The 13,626-nt window shown below is 47.2% G+C and overlaps 2 protein-coding genes across 2 annotated transcripts in view; one reads left to right on the top strand and one right to left on the bottom strand.

The window, feature by feature from the left end:
- The window catches only part of CDR2L (cerebellar degeneration related protein 2 like), a 45,901-nt gene extending 41,910 nt beyond the window's left edge, over positions 1–3,991 (bottom strand). Inside the window, exon 1 of the mRNA XM_040330066.1 lies at positions 2,812–3,991. Coding sequence (XP_040186000.1) covers positions 2,812–2,890 — 79 coding nt within the window. The 5' untranslated portion in view covers positions 2,891–3,991. The remainder of the gene's footprint in view (positions 1–2,811) is intronic.
- Positions 3,992–4,294: 303 nt separating this feature from the next.
- HID1 (HID1 domain containing) overlaps positions 4,295–13,626 on the top strand; it is an 84,447-nt gene continuing 75,115 nt past the window's right edge. Inside the window, exon 1 of the mRNA XM_040330065.1 lies at positions 4,295–4,463. Within this exon, the coding sequence (XP_040185999.1) occupies positions 4,398–4,463 (66 nt within the window). The 5' untranslated portion in view covers positions 4,295–4,397. The remainder of the gene's footprint in view (positions 4,464–13,626) is intronic.

Below are 13,626 nucleotides of genomic sequence, written 5' to 3'. Positions count from 1 at the left end.
GTAAGGCTTCACTGCCTGTTTCTATTAGTGTGAATGGTGGCGCGGGACCTGCACCGATCGAGGGATCGGCATCAGGCGCGCCATCAGCGCGGGCGAGTAGGACAGGTAAGTGTCCTTATTAAAAGTCAGCAGCTACACTGTTAGTACCTGCTGACTATTTAAAAAAAAAATTGCAGGTGGAATCCCGCTTTAAGGCTCTGTGTCCCGTGATGTATGATCAAGAAAATATTATTTTTGAATACAGCTTACCTGTAAAATCCTTTTCTTGGAAATACATCACGGGACACAGAGCTCCCACCCCTCTTCGGAGTTAAACGTGGAACACTTATTGCTTTGCTACAAAACTGAGGCACTCTCTATTTGGGAGGGGTTATATAGGGGAGGAACTCAATTCTAATTGGGTTAATCAGTGTCCAATCACCTGTGGTGACTACATAACCCATTAAAGCGGGAGTTCACCCGAAATTGTTTTTTTAACATTAGATTGATGCTCATTTTGTCAAGGGGAATCGGGTAGTTTTTTTTAAAATCGAAGCCGTACTTACCGTTTCTTCTCCGCCGCTTCCAGGTATGGTCTTTGGGACTGGGCGTTCCTATTTGATTGACAGGCTTCCGGCGGTCGCATACATCGCGTCACGAGTAGCCGAAAGAAGCCGAACGTCGGTGCGGCTCTATACGGCACCTGCGCACCGACGTTCGGCTACTTTCGGAAAATCGTGACGCAATGTATGCGACCGTCGGAAGCCTGTCAATCAAATAGGAACGCCCAGTCCCGCAGCCCACACCCGGAAGCGGCAGAGAAGATCGCTCTCTAAAACAGTAAGTACTGCTTCGATTTAAAAAAACCCACCCGATTACCCTTCACAAAATGAGCCTCAATCTAATGTTAAAAATTAAGTTTTCGGGCGAACCTCCACTTTAAGTAATTAAGGCTCTGTGTCCCGTGATGTATTTCCAAGAAAAGGATTTTACAGGTAAGCTGTTTTAAAAAATCCTATTATCCGTTGACATCCAATGTTCTAGAGAACTATGGGTGGTCCGATTGCGTCTGTCTAAAAAATGGACAGGTGGCCCCGATCGGTCCACTGGTGTGAAAGGGGCCTAAAGTGCTTTTATTGCTTGATCAGAATATGTAAATACTTTAGTGTGGATCACTTCAATAACACAGGTTCGTTTTTACTGCCCCAGCTGGTTAAGGAAGCCATCTACTAGGTAATTCAGGTGACCAGACGTGACTGTTTGGCCATATTGTAGGTGCCAATGCACACTGTTCGATCAGGTTAGGTATTTAGTGCTGATATTCTGAGCATTTATGTTTGAAAAATACCTTTTTATAATGTTTTTCAAGTGGCCACGTGACTGCTGTCTCTCCCTTGTCCATTGTGAAGGTAAGGGCTGGGGTAGGGTGAGCCTGTAGTGTAGTGGAACACATCTGCTGATGTAATAACGCAGCACCGGGCAGAAGGTGTTCACTGGCTGGGCAGGATTACACATGTGACTACGTTGTGGGTCACTGGGTTAGCATGGAGTCCTGATTAGAGATGAGCTTGGGGCAGTGTTGCCAACCGTCCGTATTTTTATGGACAGTGCGTAAAAACGGGCACTTTTTCCCCCCGTTCGTAAATGTTCGTGGTTGCGGAAATTTGCCAGTAAAAATTGCCGAGATCGGTTCGGCTTGGAACTGCGCATGGAGATTGGAGGCAGGGGGTGATGGTGGCTGTGGTGGTACCGCAGAGGGGGATGGAGGCAGGGCGTGTTAGTGGCAGGGGGTGATTGGAGGCAGGGGGTGATGGTGGCACTGCAGAGGGGGGATGGAGGCAGGGGGTGTTAGTGGCAGGGGGTGATTGGAGGCAGGGGGTGTTGGTGGCACCGTGGGGGGTGGAGACAGGGGTTGTTAGTGGCACCACAGAGGGGGATGGAGGCAGGGGACGATGGAGGCAGGGGGCCTGGGGGAGATTGGAGGCAGGGGGCCTGGGGGAGATTGGAGGCAGAGGGCCTGGGGGAGATTGGAGGCAGAGGGCCTGGGGGAGATAGGAGGCAGGGGGTGTTAGTGGCAGGGGGTGTTGGTGGTACCGCAGAGGGGGATGGTGGCATCGCAGAGGGTAGGGATGGAGACAGGGGTTGTTGGTGGCACCGCAGAGGGGGATGGAGGCAGGGAATGATGGAGACAGGGGGAGATTGTGGAACCGCATTGGGGGGTGAAGGCAGGGGGTGTTGGTGGCAGAGGGGGGTGGAGGCAGGTGGTGATGTGACTAAATAATTTGCCCTTATTATATCGAAAATAACAAAAATATTTTTTTTTACCTTAATATCTACCTTAAATCACATTGCTATTTGCCTAGCACACTTGTTTGTAGCCTAAATACTGAAATTTGGACCAAATTTTTTTATTTTAGGTACTTTTGTGAAATGCCAGTAAAAACGTGGCTGCGCCAGTAAATTTCGGGTGTCGTGCCAGTAAATTTAAATAGGTTGGCAACATTGGCTTGGGGCACCCTTCGAATTCATTTCTACCCAAACTTGCACTCCTTATTTATTCCAATGAATTACGGGCCAAGTCAATCAAACCCCGTAAACAAAGAGGTGGGGGTGACCCGGCATGAAGCTCATTGGAGAAAAGCCGCGTTCATCTCTAGTCCTGATGCAGGAGTTCTCAAGCAAGGGAGGCAACGCCACATTGAAAGAAGCGTAGTAAGCATTGTCCCCCTACTAAAAGAAGTGCCATTAAGTGGTAGGATGAACTTTTTCCCCCCCAACAAAGCAAGGTTATGGGCACAGGGAAAGCTTTATTTCTGGGCTTCCATCTCTTACCTTGCTCAAGATCATGGTGATCATACCAAGGCTCGTCCTCCTCACTATGGAACTCTTCCATTCTTCCTGCCCCCAACATCTGGCCTGCCGACAAAGCTTCGTCTGTACACACCACTGCAGATGTTGTCACTACAAGCTGGGACTTGTGGTTCACGAGATTGGCGATGAACCCCTCAGAGCGTCATGTGGAAATTACCCATCAAATGATATGGGGGGGTGGAGGGGTTCCTGATCTGTCATGGGTACATCTCCCTGACACCCCAATCTTCTATATCGGTCAGCATATACTACCACTGATCTCACAAGTCCTACCACCTAGTTGTGATCCCCTGGATTATCACTGGGTAGGTATGTACTACCATTACACGACTAGGATCCCTCCCTGCCCTTGTCACACCCCTCTCCTTTTATAGAGCAGGAATAATGGTCCCCTATGGGTGAACCGATAATGCCCCCCTATAGTTAACATCAATAATGGGCCCCTGTAAGTGGCATCAAAAATGGGCCCCTGAAGGTGGCATCAATAATGGGCCCCTGAAGGTGGCATCAATAATGGGCCCCTGTAGGTGGCATCAAAAATGGGCCCCTGTAGGTGGCATCAATAATAGGACTCTGTAGGTGGCATCAACAATGGGCCCCTGTAAGTGGCATCAATAATGGGACCCTGTAGGTGGCATCAAAAATGGGCCCCTGTAGGTGGCATCAATAATGGGCCCCTAAGTGGCATCAAAAATGGGCCCCTGTATGTGGCATCAATAAAGGGCCCCTGTAGGTGGCATCAATAATGGGACCCTGTAGGTGGCATCAATAATGGGCCCCTGTAGGTGACATCAAACTTGGGCCCCTGTAGGTGGCATCAATAATGGGCCCCTGTGGATGGCATCAATAAAGGGCCCCTATGTGTGCTCTGTTCCTGTGAGACTCCTATTGATGTGTCCTGGTATTATGGGATAGGAGGCTCTGTTAGTACAATCCCAGGCAGACAAGCTGACCTCTGGTTACAATGCACAGCCTTCCAGCACGATCAGACCTCCCCGTGCTGTGATCACCGCCTCCCGCGGTCTGTGCCCGGTACCCAATGCTGACCCCCCGGCCTCTGCACACCCGGTTCCCGCAGTACGCTCTCCTGTATCCCCGGAGCATCCCCAGGCCTGGACCGACCAAGCCCCGCCCTCCCATCCAAGCTGGCCTGTCATTCCTCCTCGCTGATTGGCTGCCGCTTTCCCCTCCTTCCTCACATCATCGTGTCCCGGCATTTTTTAACCCTGTCGTCACCGCTTCACTTCACCAGCCCCCTCTGTACCAGAGCTCTGCACTCCGTTCTATCAGGTGCCCCCCCCACCCCTGCCATAATGTAAGGTTACTGGGCGGGGACATTCGTCTAGGGGCGGGGCCTATTGTGGTGACTGTGATTCCTCAGCCTGGGACAACGAAACACATACGCCAGTTGTGTGGGCGCGGCTGCTGATATCAGGAGGGGGGCGGGGTTTCCCTCGCTGATTGACAAATCCGGTTTGCCAGCTGCTGCAGGCGGATTCGAGACGGGGGATCGGGCCCGTGGACGGGCAGCTCGCTCCGGTACCAAGATGGGGAACACGGACACCAAGCTGAATTTTAGGAAGGCGGTCATCCAGCTGACAACAAAGACACAGGTACGAGGGGAGGGGGCGAGAGATCCACTCCTTCCCCCCACACTGGAGGGAGGACAGGTGTCCGTGTATACTGCACAGGTGTACAGGGAACTACTACCCCCATCATGTCTGGGGGCACAGCACACATCCCATTTATATACCTAATCACACTTACAGATGTTTATAATAAAAAAAAATTATATATTTAAAAAAAAATATATATATATATATATATATATATATATATATATATATATATATATATATATATATTTCTCAAAAGTATTGTGACACCCCTCCAAATCGTGGGATCATGCGGGTGTTCTGATCACCTCCACAGGTGTATAAAATGGCACACCTAGGCATGCAAACTTCTAGCTGGATTCAGGATGGCGAAGCGCATAGTTGCGGCGGCGTAGCATATGGCATTTGCACTACGCCGCTGTAAGTAAGCGAGGCAAGTACATGATACACAAAGTACTTGCCTGCTAAGTTACGGCGGCGTAGCGTAAATCGGGCGGGCGTAAGGGCGCCTAATTAAAATTCGGCTAAGGGGGCGTGTTTTATGTTAATGGGGCTTGACTTGACGTATTTTACGAACGGCGCATTCGCCGTCCATGTACATATCCCAGTGTGCATTGCGGCAAAGTACGCCACACGGTCCTATTGGTTTCGATGTGGACGTAAATTACATAAATCCCTATTCACGGACGACTTACGCAAACAACGTAAAATTTTCGAATTTCGACGCGGGAACGGCGGCCATACTTAACATTACTATTCCAGCTATTTGATGGAATAACTTTAGGTCTGATGCGTTGCGTAAACGGCGTATCTGTACTGCGTTGGCCGGGCGTACGTTCGTGAATAGGTGTATCTAGTGATTTACATATTCTACGCCGACCGCAATGGAAGCGCCATCTAGCGGTCAGCCTGAAAATTACGGTGTAAGACACTTACGCCGCTCGTATCTGAGCCTAATTTAAGCGTATCTGGTTACCAAAATACACTTAAATTAGCGCCGGCGCAAATTCAGACTTAGGCTGGCGTATCTACTGATACGCCAGGCTAACTCTTTCTCAATCCACCTATTCTTCTACAAACCTTTTGTAAAGGAATGGGTCGCTCTCAGCTCAGTGAATTCGGCCCTCGATCGCACTGAACATGGGTTAGAAATCATACCAGTACAGCTGAACTCGCACGATCCCCAAACCCGCATTTCAGAGTTCAGGTGGTGCTTTGAAAAACATGCACCGATGTCTATTTAAATCGCCCCAAAGTTACCAAAAGTAGTGCACAAACTGTTTCTTGAAATCGCCGCAAAGTCGGCGTCGCACCGATTGTGACAGTGTCGTTGTCAGCAATAGGTTGCACTTTGACAAATGATTTTTCTTTTAAATGTCCTTATTTCTTCTAAGAAATCCTCACTTCCTGTTCTTCTGTCTGTAACTCCACACAGTAATGCAAGGCTTTCTTCCTGGTGTGGAGTGTCGTGCTTGCCCCCTCCCTTGGACTACAGGAGAGTCAGGACGCCCTCTAACACACAGCTCCTTTCTTTATCTGCAACGTAGAGCGCGTCCTGTAGTCCAAGGGAGGGGGCGAGCACGACACTCCACACCAGGAAGAAAGCCTCACATTACTGTGTGGAGTTACAGACAGAAGAACAGGAAGTGAGGATTTCTCAGAAGAAAGAAGGACATTTAAAAGCAAAATGGAAGGATGAGGTAAGTGAAGGAGGACTGCACTAAGGTAAAGGAAGCTATTTAGGTGTAGCGCCCCCTTACTTCCAGTATGGGCACTACGCTAAAGTTAGTGGGGAATGGGAGAGTTATTTTGCTCCCATTCACAATTTGTCAAATTTGGACTGCTGTCATCCCAGAAATGTCCTGTAGGTCAGTCTGCTCTCCAGAGGTGTTGTCTCCACCTCTGGGCGACAGGTGGCGCTAGAGGGGTTCTGGCAGAGCGACTCTCCCCAGCAGCCAATTCGAGGAGTTCTCCCTCGCGGAGCATGCTGGGGAGGGGTATATCTGTGGCAGACGCCATCTTTATTCAGTCTTTGCGGGGTCCCGGTTCCAGGGGCGGCATCCACCTTTAGGGTGCGCGAATCCATGGACACCGCTGGCGTGGCCCACCTGGCCGGAATCGCATTCTACACAAAGCTCCATCCTGATGGAGAAGGGAGCCCCAGTGACATACTGGGTCCCCAACTTTTCTAGGAAGATCCTAAGCTGAGGGCTGTACAGTGGGGGATCGGCTCATAAGCAGGTTATCCAGGAGACTGTAACGAACCATCGGGGATCTGGTCACCAAGATATTGACAGGTATGTTGCAGCTGTCAATCGGTGACCTGGTTTGACTTGTGCGTAAGTCTACTGGGAGGATTCGCTCAATTTGTCCGCTTAGCTCATCCAAAGTAATAGGCCTGTGGCAGAGGCCCTAGAGCCGGGTCTGTGAGGGAGATCGGTTCCTCTCCGCAATCTAAAGTGACACTTCAGCTGCCAGGCTTGTGGCAGGAGTCTGTCCGGGGGCACTTCACCCACTCTGGCTAGAGTGGCGACGAACTGCAAATTGGTACTACTGAGCGCAGGATTGCCCGGTTCATATCCAGGCCTGATACTGCAAAGTTCTCTTTTCCTTCATCAACCTTTTCTTCCCATTTGATGTTGGTCTGGAAATAAGGCATTGGAAAATCTTTATTCACTGTCTGGACTTTCGCTCACTACTCTGTTCTCCAACTGCACCCCTAGACAACATTGAGGTAACTTAATACGCTGATCCCAAAACAAGCCAGCGGCTCCTTCGGGGGTAGCGCTACATAGGTGGAAAAAAATGGACCTTTACAGCCCCTTTAAGGTTAAACCTGGAGACTTTACAACGCGTTTAACCACCTCAATACCGAAAGCCGACTATGTGGCAGATGAGGTTTAACCACTTCCCTACCGGGCCTATTCTGGCACTTCTCTCCTTCGTGTAAAAATCATCATATTTTTGCTAGAAGATTACTCAGAACCCCCAAACATATTCTATATATTTTTTAGCAGACACCCTAGGGAATAAAGTGGCGGTCATTACAACTTTTTATCTCGCACGTTATTTGCGCAATAATTTTTCAAACGCCTATTTTTTTTGGGTAAAAAAAAACGGTTTCATGAATTAAAAAACAACAAAACAGTAAAGTTAGCCAAATTTTTTTTGTATAATGTGAAACATGAAGTTGCGCTGAGTAAATGGATACCTAACTTGTCACGCTTTAAAATTGCGCACACTCATGGAATGGCACCAAACTTCGGTACTTGAAAATCTCCATAGGCGACGATCTAAAATGTTTTACATGCTACCAGTTTAGAGCTGCAGAGGAGGGCTAGTGCTAGAATTGTTGCATGCGGCGATACCTCACGTGTGGTTTGAACAGTGTATATATATGTGGGCGGGACTTGCGTGTGTGTTCGCTTCTGAGCCCGAGCTACCGGGGACAGGGGTGTTTCCAATTTTTTTTTCTTTTTTTCCTATTACAAGGAATGTAAACATCCCTTGCAATAGGAATCACTGTTGTTTCCCTGTGTGATTGAGGTCCAGGAAGCGGCGGCAAACACCGGCGCTACCCGCTCCACTACACCAACTTGCAGCCATCGGATGAATTCCCTTCCCGGATGTTCTGACATTGCATGTCTGACATGCCTATTTTAACTTTATTCTTGTGAGTATGTACATTCTGTTGGCTTATTAAAATGCACTTTATTTACTGCACTTAGCGTGGCGCTTTTGTGCTTTCTCCCCCAGCTGACCAAGACTTGCTTCTCATCGCCACTGGGCTGCCTTCAAAGTGCTTTTAGTACGGACTGTATGGACTTTCTTGGTCATATGTTTTAAACTTTTCCTTCCCCAAATTCCCCTCATTGTTTTAATCTGATGATTCCACATCATTGCTGGTGCAAGCGCCAACTCTCTCTGTGTATTTGTAGTTCGAAGACCCCCTGTTCTAAAGGATAGGAGGGTTTATTTCCCCTTTTAAAGCTGAATTCCAGGAATTCAGCCTCTTTGTAAAATGTTTACTCAGACTATGAGTGGGACTTATTGGCTCAAACCTGTGTGTGTGTGTGTGTGTGTGTGTGTGTGTGTGTGTGTGTGTGTGTGTGTGTGTGTGTGTGTGTGTGTGTGTGTGTGTGTGTGTGTGTGTGTGTGTGTGTGTGTGTGTGTGTGTGTGTGTATGTGTATATATATATATATATATATATATATATATAAAAAAATTAGGGCTGGGGAAATTCCTCGATTTAATCTTTAATTTTTTTGATCGATCAAAATTCTAGACAGCACTGGACAGTAAGACTTACCCTGCTGGATGCGAGCAAACTGCACCCATTGTATTGAGGTACCTTTGCATCTGTGGAGCAGGAGGATGCATCAGGGGAAGGGGGCAAAAATAACCATCGTTTTCCTGTTCTAAGCAGTTTTGTGCAGACAATTCTTTGTGTACTGACAACATCTTTTCCGTGTGAAAGACTGTTCAGTTCTTGAGGGCATATTGTCAATAGAATGCGATCATGTCTGCTTCCAGAAAATGTAAACAATCTGGTATGTCTGTGTGACTGGCTAAAGCTAAAACTACTATAAAAGTGACTGACAGTCAATACACTAGATACGTTTTATAATTAAAGTTAAATTAACTTTCTACGTTTTTCTTAACGTTTAATAAGAAAAAATTACTTAAAAATTAAAAAAAAAATTACTTAAGTCAGTGCTACAGTTTGAATTTAAAACATATTTGTGTGAACTGTGAAGTTAAGTCATGGATTGTGGAAATCAACTAGTGTCGGGGGATTGCAGAGTTGCAATGCAAGGAGATCAGCTAAAAGTAGTTGGATCTGTAAGTGCATTATAATTAATCAAAATTAGTCGATTAATCGATTAAAAAAAAACGATTAATCGAACATGAAAATTTTAATCAGTAACAGCCCTAAAATATATATATATATATATATATATATTTCGCCAACAGTTTGCGCAGCGCTTTACAACATCGGGGGAAGACAGTACAATTACGTTACGTTAGAGCTTACAATCTAGAAAGGAGGGTCAAGTGGAACAAAGGGTATTTTTTTTTTATTTTAGGTGTGGGTAGGATAGGCTTCTATGAAGAGACAGGTTTTCAGGGATTGTCTAAAGGCTAATAGAGTAGGAGATAAGCGTACAGATTGGGGTAAGGCGTTCCATGGGCTTTGAGAGGCTCTGGAAAAGTCCTGGAGGCGAGCATGGGAGGAGGTGATGAGAGAGCAAGAGGTCTTGCGAAGAACGAAGGGAACGAGTAGGTTGGTCTTTAGAGACTAGGTCAGTGATGTAGCTGGGGGCAGAGTTGTGGATGGCTTTGTAGGTAGTATTTTGATTTTAATTTGTTGGGTGAGCGGAAGCCATTGGAGTAATTGACAGAGAGGAGTAGGAGAGACATAGTGATTAGTAAGGTGGATGAGTCTGGCAGCAGCATTCATGATGGATTGAAGGGGGGTGATAGAGTATGTCGGGGTAAGCCAATGAGGAGGGAGTTGCAGTAATCAAGTCGAGAGATGACCAGGGAGTGAATTAAGAGTTTTGTTGTGTCATTGGTTAGAAGGGGGCGTATTTTGGAGATGTTGCGGAGGCAAGATTTTGGACAGTGATTGGATGTGGGGCTTAAAGAAGAGTTCCGCGTCCAGGACTACTCCTAGGACCTTGGTGTGCGGGGATGGGCTCATAGTTGTGCCATCGATTTTGACAAAGATTGGGGGAGGAGGCATGTGGGGGAGGAAAAATTATTAAGTTCGGTTTTGGATACATTAAGTTTGTGGAAGTGGTGTGACATCCAGACTGATATATCTGATAGTAAATTAGTGATATGTGAAGAGAATGATGGAGTGAGTTGAAGGGTAGAGAAATAGATTTGAGTGTTGTTAGCAATGAGCGTAAAGGTGGTATTAGAAGCCGTGGGAGGCTATCGGCTGACCCAGGGAGGACGTGTAGATTGAAAAAAGGAGGGGTCCAAGAACAGAACCTTGGGGGACTCCAACAGGGAAAGGAAGAGGAGAGGAGGAAGTAGAATTGCAAGTAACGCTAAAAGTGCGGTTGGATAAGTAGGTAGAGAACCAGTGAAGAGTACAGTCGTGGAGACCAAAGGCATGGAGTTTTATGAGGAGGTGGTCAACTGTATCGAAGGCAGCAGAGAGGTCCAGGAGTAGGAGTACAGAATAGTGTCCCTTCGTTTTGGCCGTTAGTAGATCGTTGTTAGGTTTTAGGAGAGCAGTTTCTGTGGAGTGTTGAGGGCGAAAACCAGACTGAAGGGGATCTAGAAGGCCATTATCGGCAAGGTGGATGCTCAGTCGGTTGTAGACTAGACATTCAAGGAGTTTAGATAGAAGAGGAGCAAGGAGATGGGGCGTAGGTTATTTTGGGCCATTATTGGCAAAAGACGTACAAAACGTAGGTAGAGTGAGCTGCCGGAGGCATCATTACTACGTTACCTTGTGCCTACCTGTGCGATCTGAATAGACACACATTATCTACCGGTATGTCTGTTTTGCCAATGTCAGGAGACACTTTTAAATGTGAGCGCCATGTGGTTTAAATAAATAAGAAAACTTTTTTTAAAGGATGCTATGCTGTGCTTTTTTTTTTTTTTTTCGATTACATTTCTCTGGAGAGATTGATCACATTATTGTGGATGTCACGTACCTCACCAGAGGCCGAAGTGCTCAGAGGGCTTCCCTTGCGACTAAGTGCAGAACGCCCCCTGGAGGTGACACAGGGGGTGCTATGCCCAGAGATGCAGGAGTTGCCAGCTGCGACTTGCTGAGTAGATGTTGAAGATCAGCTGTAGACCAGGATACGCAGTCAGGCAGGGGTACCACGGAAGTAGTAGATGAGGTGGACTGGCAGGAAACCCAGGGGCGGAGTCAGGAGCCAAGCCGGTAGTCATACACAGGAAGCAGGAAGTGACTGGAACAGGTCAGAAGGCAAGCCGAGGTCATACACTGGATCCAGCAGACAGGAACAGGACAAAGGATAAGCTGAGAGACAAGCCAGGGGTCATACACAGGGAAGTCTGGTCAGGCAAGCCGGGTCGTCAACAGGAATACAAGGAGAACAGGAACAAGGATTCAGGATGACACCAAGGACTGAAGATCATGCAGCAGTTGGTGACTGCTGCAACAAGCTTTAAATAGGGCACTGATGCCAGGAGTCCCGCCCGCATTGCGTGCGCAATGGCGCACGCGCCTGCGCAGTAAAGAACAAAGTATTTATGGTGTTGTTGCCCGTATGCATGCGCCTTGTGCTCGTATGCGCGGACATTGTGTGCGCATGCGCACTGTGCTCGTAGGTCCGTGCAAGACAGGTCTGCCAGTTCTTCCACGGTTGGTTCTCTGACAGTGGAGTGGATATCCTTTGGGTGCATGCAAACCATTGCACCTTGAAAAAGAAAAGGAATTGTCTGCTACTGAGGAGATCTGACATTATCGTCTACAGATCTGCAGAGTATTGCATCCTGTGAAGGAAAAAGCGTGTTTGCTGGTTCCCCAATACCAGCCAATGGTGTAACATGAATTCACAGCCCCTTCCCCCCCCCCCCCAAACTGCCCAACCCATTTAGAGAATCTAAATGCCCCCTGTCACAAGTGTCTTCTCTTGATCAGTCACTCTTGCGATTGGGACCATGTGCGATTTATTTTTATTTTTTTATTTTTTCCCATGAGGGATTCGTGTGTTTCCCTGCGATTTTAGCTTCAGGCATGAAGTTCCATTGAAAGCAATAGAAGCCTAACCGTGCTCGCAGCTGTTTCTCGCCCCCAACAAATTAAATTCAAAATACTAACTACGACCTACAAAGCCATCCACAATTCTGCCCCTGCTACATCACTGACCTAGTCTCCAAATACCAACCTAATCGCTCTCTTCGTTCTTCTCCAGACCTCCTGCTCTCTAGCGCTCTCATCACCTCCTCCCATGCTCGTCTACAAGACTTTTCCAGAGCCTTTCCAAGCCTATGGAACTCCTTACCCCAAACTATCCGTCTATCTCCTTCTCTTTTAGCTTTTCGAGGATCCCTGAAAACCCTCCTCTTCAGAGAAGCCTATCCTACCCACATCTAACAACTGTATTTTAACTTTGCCCACCTGATCACCCCCCACATCTACTACCCTCTGTTCCACTTCACCCTCCCTTCTAGATTGTAAGCTCTAACGAGCAGGGCCCTCTGATCATTCCTGTATTAAATTGTATTGTAACTATAATGTCTTCCCTGATGTTGTAAAGCGCTGCGTAAACTGTTGGCGCTATATAAATCCTGTATAATAATATTAATAATGTAATAAATCGTGCCGCGATTACCTGAGGATGATCTGTGTCCAGGACAGATCATCTGCAGGTCACTGCATGAGCGATTACATGCGGGCACAGCCAGGCTCTCCATGGGGCTTCCTACTCGCCGAGTATCCGGCAAATAGACCCATTTTCAAGTATGAGTGGAGCGTTAGAATACTATTTGCTAAGGGTTGTTTCTTTTTCGGACTGAGGTAAGGGATTGTGTTGTGTGTTTTTTTTTTTTTTTTTTCCTGTTATCAGGCCAATCTAGAAGGATGGGGGAAGGGAGTAGGAAACAGTTTCCTTATTGCACCCGTATTACCTGCTCTGTGCTGGGGCTAGGCCTGCAGAACAAGTTTGAGAAACTGAAAACCTTCCAAAGTATCCATTGTTTCCCATAAGAGGTCAGATCATTCCTTCACTGTGTAATCTACTGATCGTACCCCCCGGTGTAGTGTGTAATTCTTATGATCCATCTCTTATTGTATACAATATATGTTGTATTAGGAGAGGAGAATTTAGAGCAGGGGTATGGAATTAAAATTCACAGTGTGAGTCTCATATTTGTGGAAGGACCCAGATCTTTCATATCGCAGCCCCTCCCCACCCGTTCATTGCAGTTTCCCCTTTTATAGCACAGCTCTTTTCTCATCGCAGTCTCCCCCTTTACACCACAGCGCCCCCTATTTACATAGCAGAAACTCCCTCTTTACATTACAGCGCCGTTCTTAATATCAGAGCACCTTTACAAGCCCCACTTTGCTTTTACAATACAGCCTCCCCTTTACATCATAGCCCCCTTTATATTACAGCACTCCCCTTTTACAATACAGATCCCCTTTACATTACAGCACCC

The sequence above is a fragment of the Rana temporaria genome, chromosome 12 (genome assembly GCF_905171775.1).
Source record: "Rana temporaria chromosome 12, aRanTem1.1, whole genome shotgun sequence".
Lineage (NCBI taxonomy): Eukaryota > Metazoa > Chordata > Amphibia > Anura > Ranidae > Rana > Rana temporaria.
The sequence above is the reverse complement of the archived record's forward strand: the minus strand, read 5'-3'. Positions and strand labels throughout refer to the sequence as shown.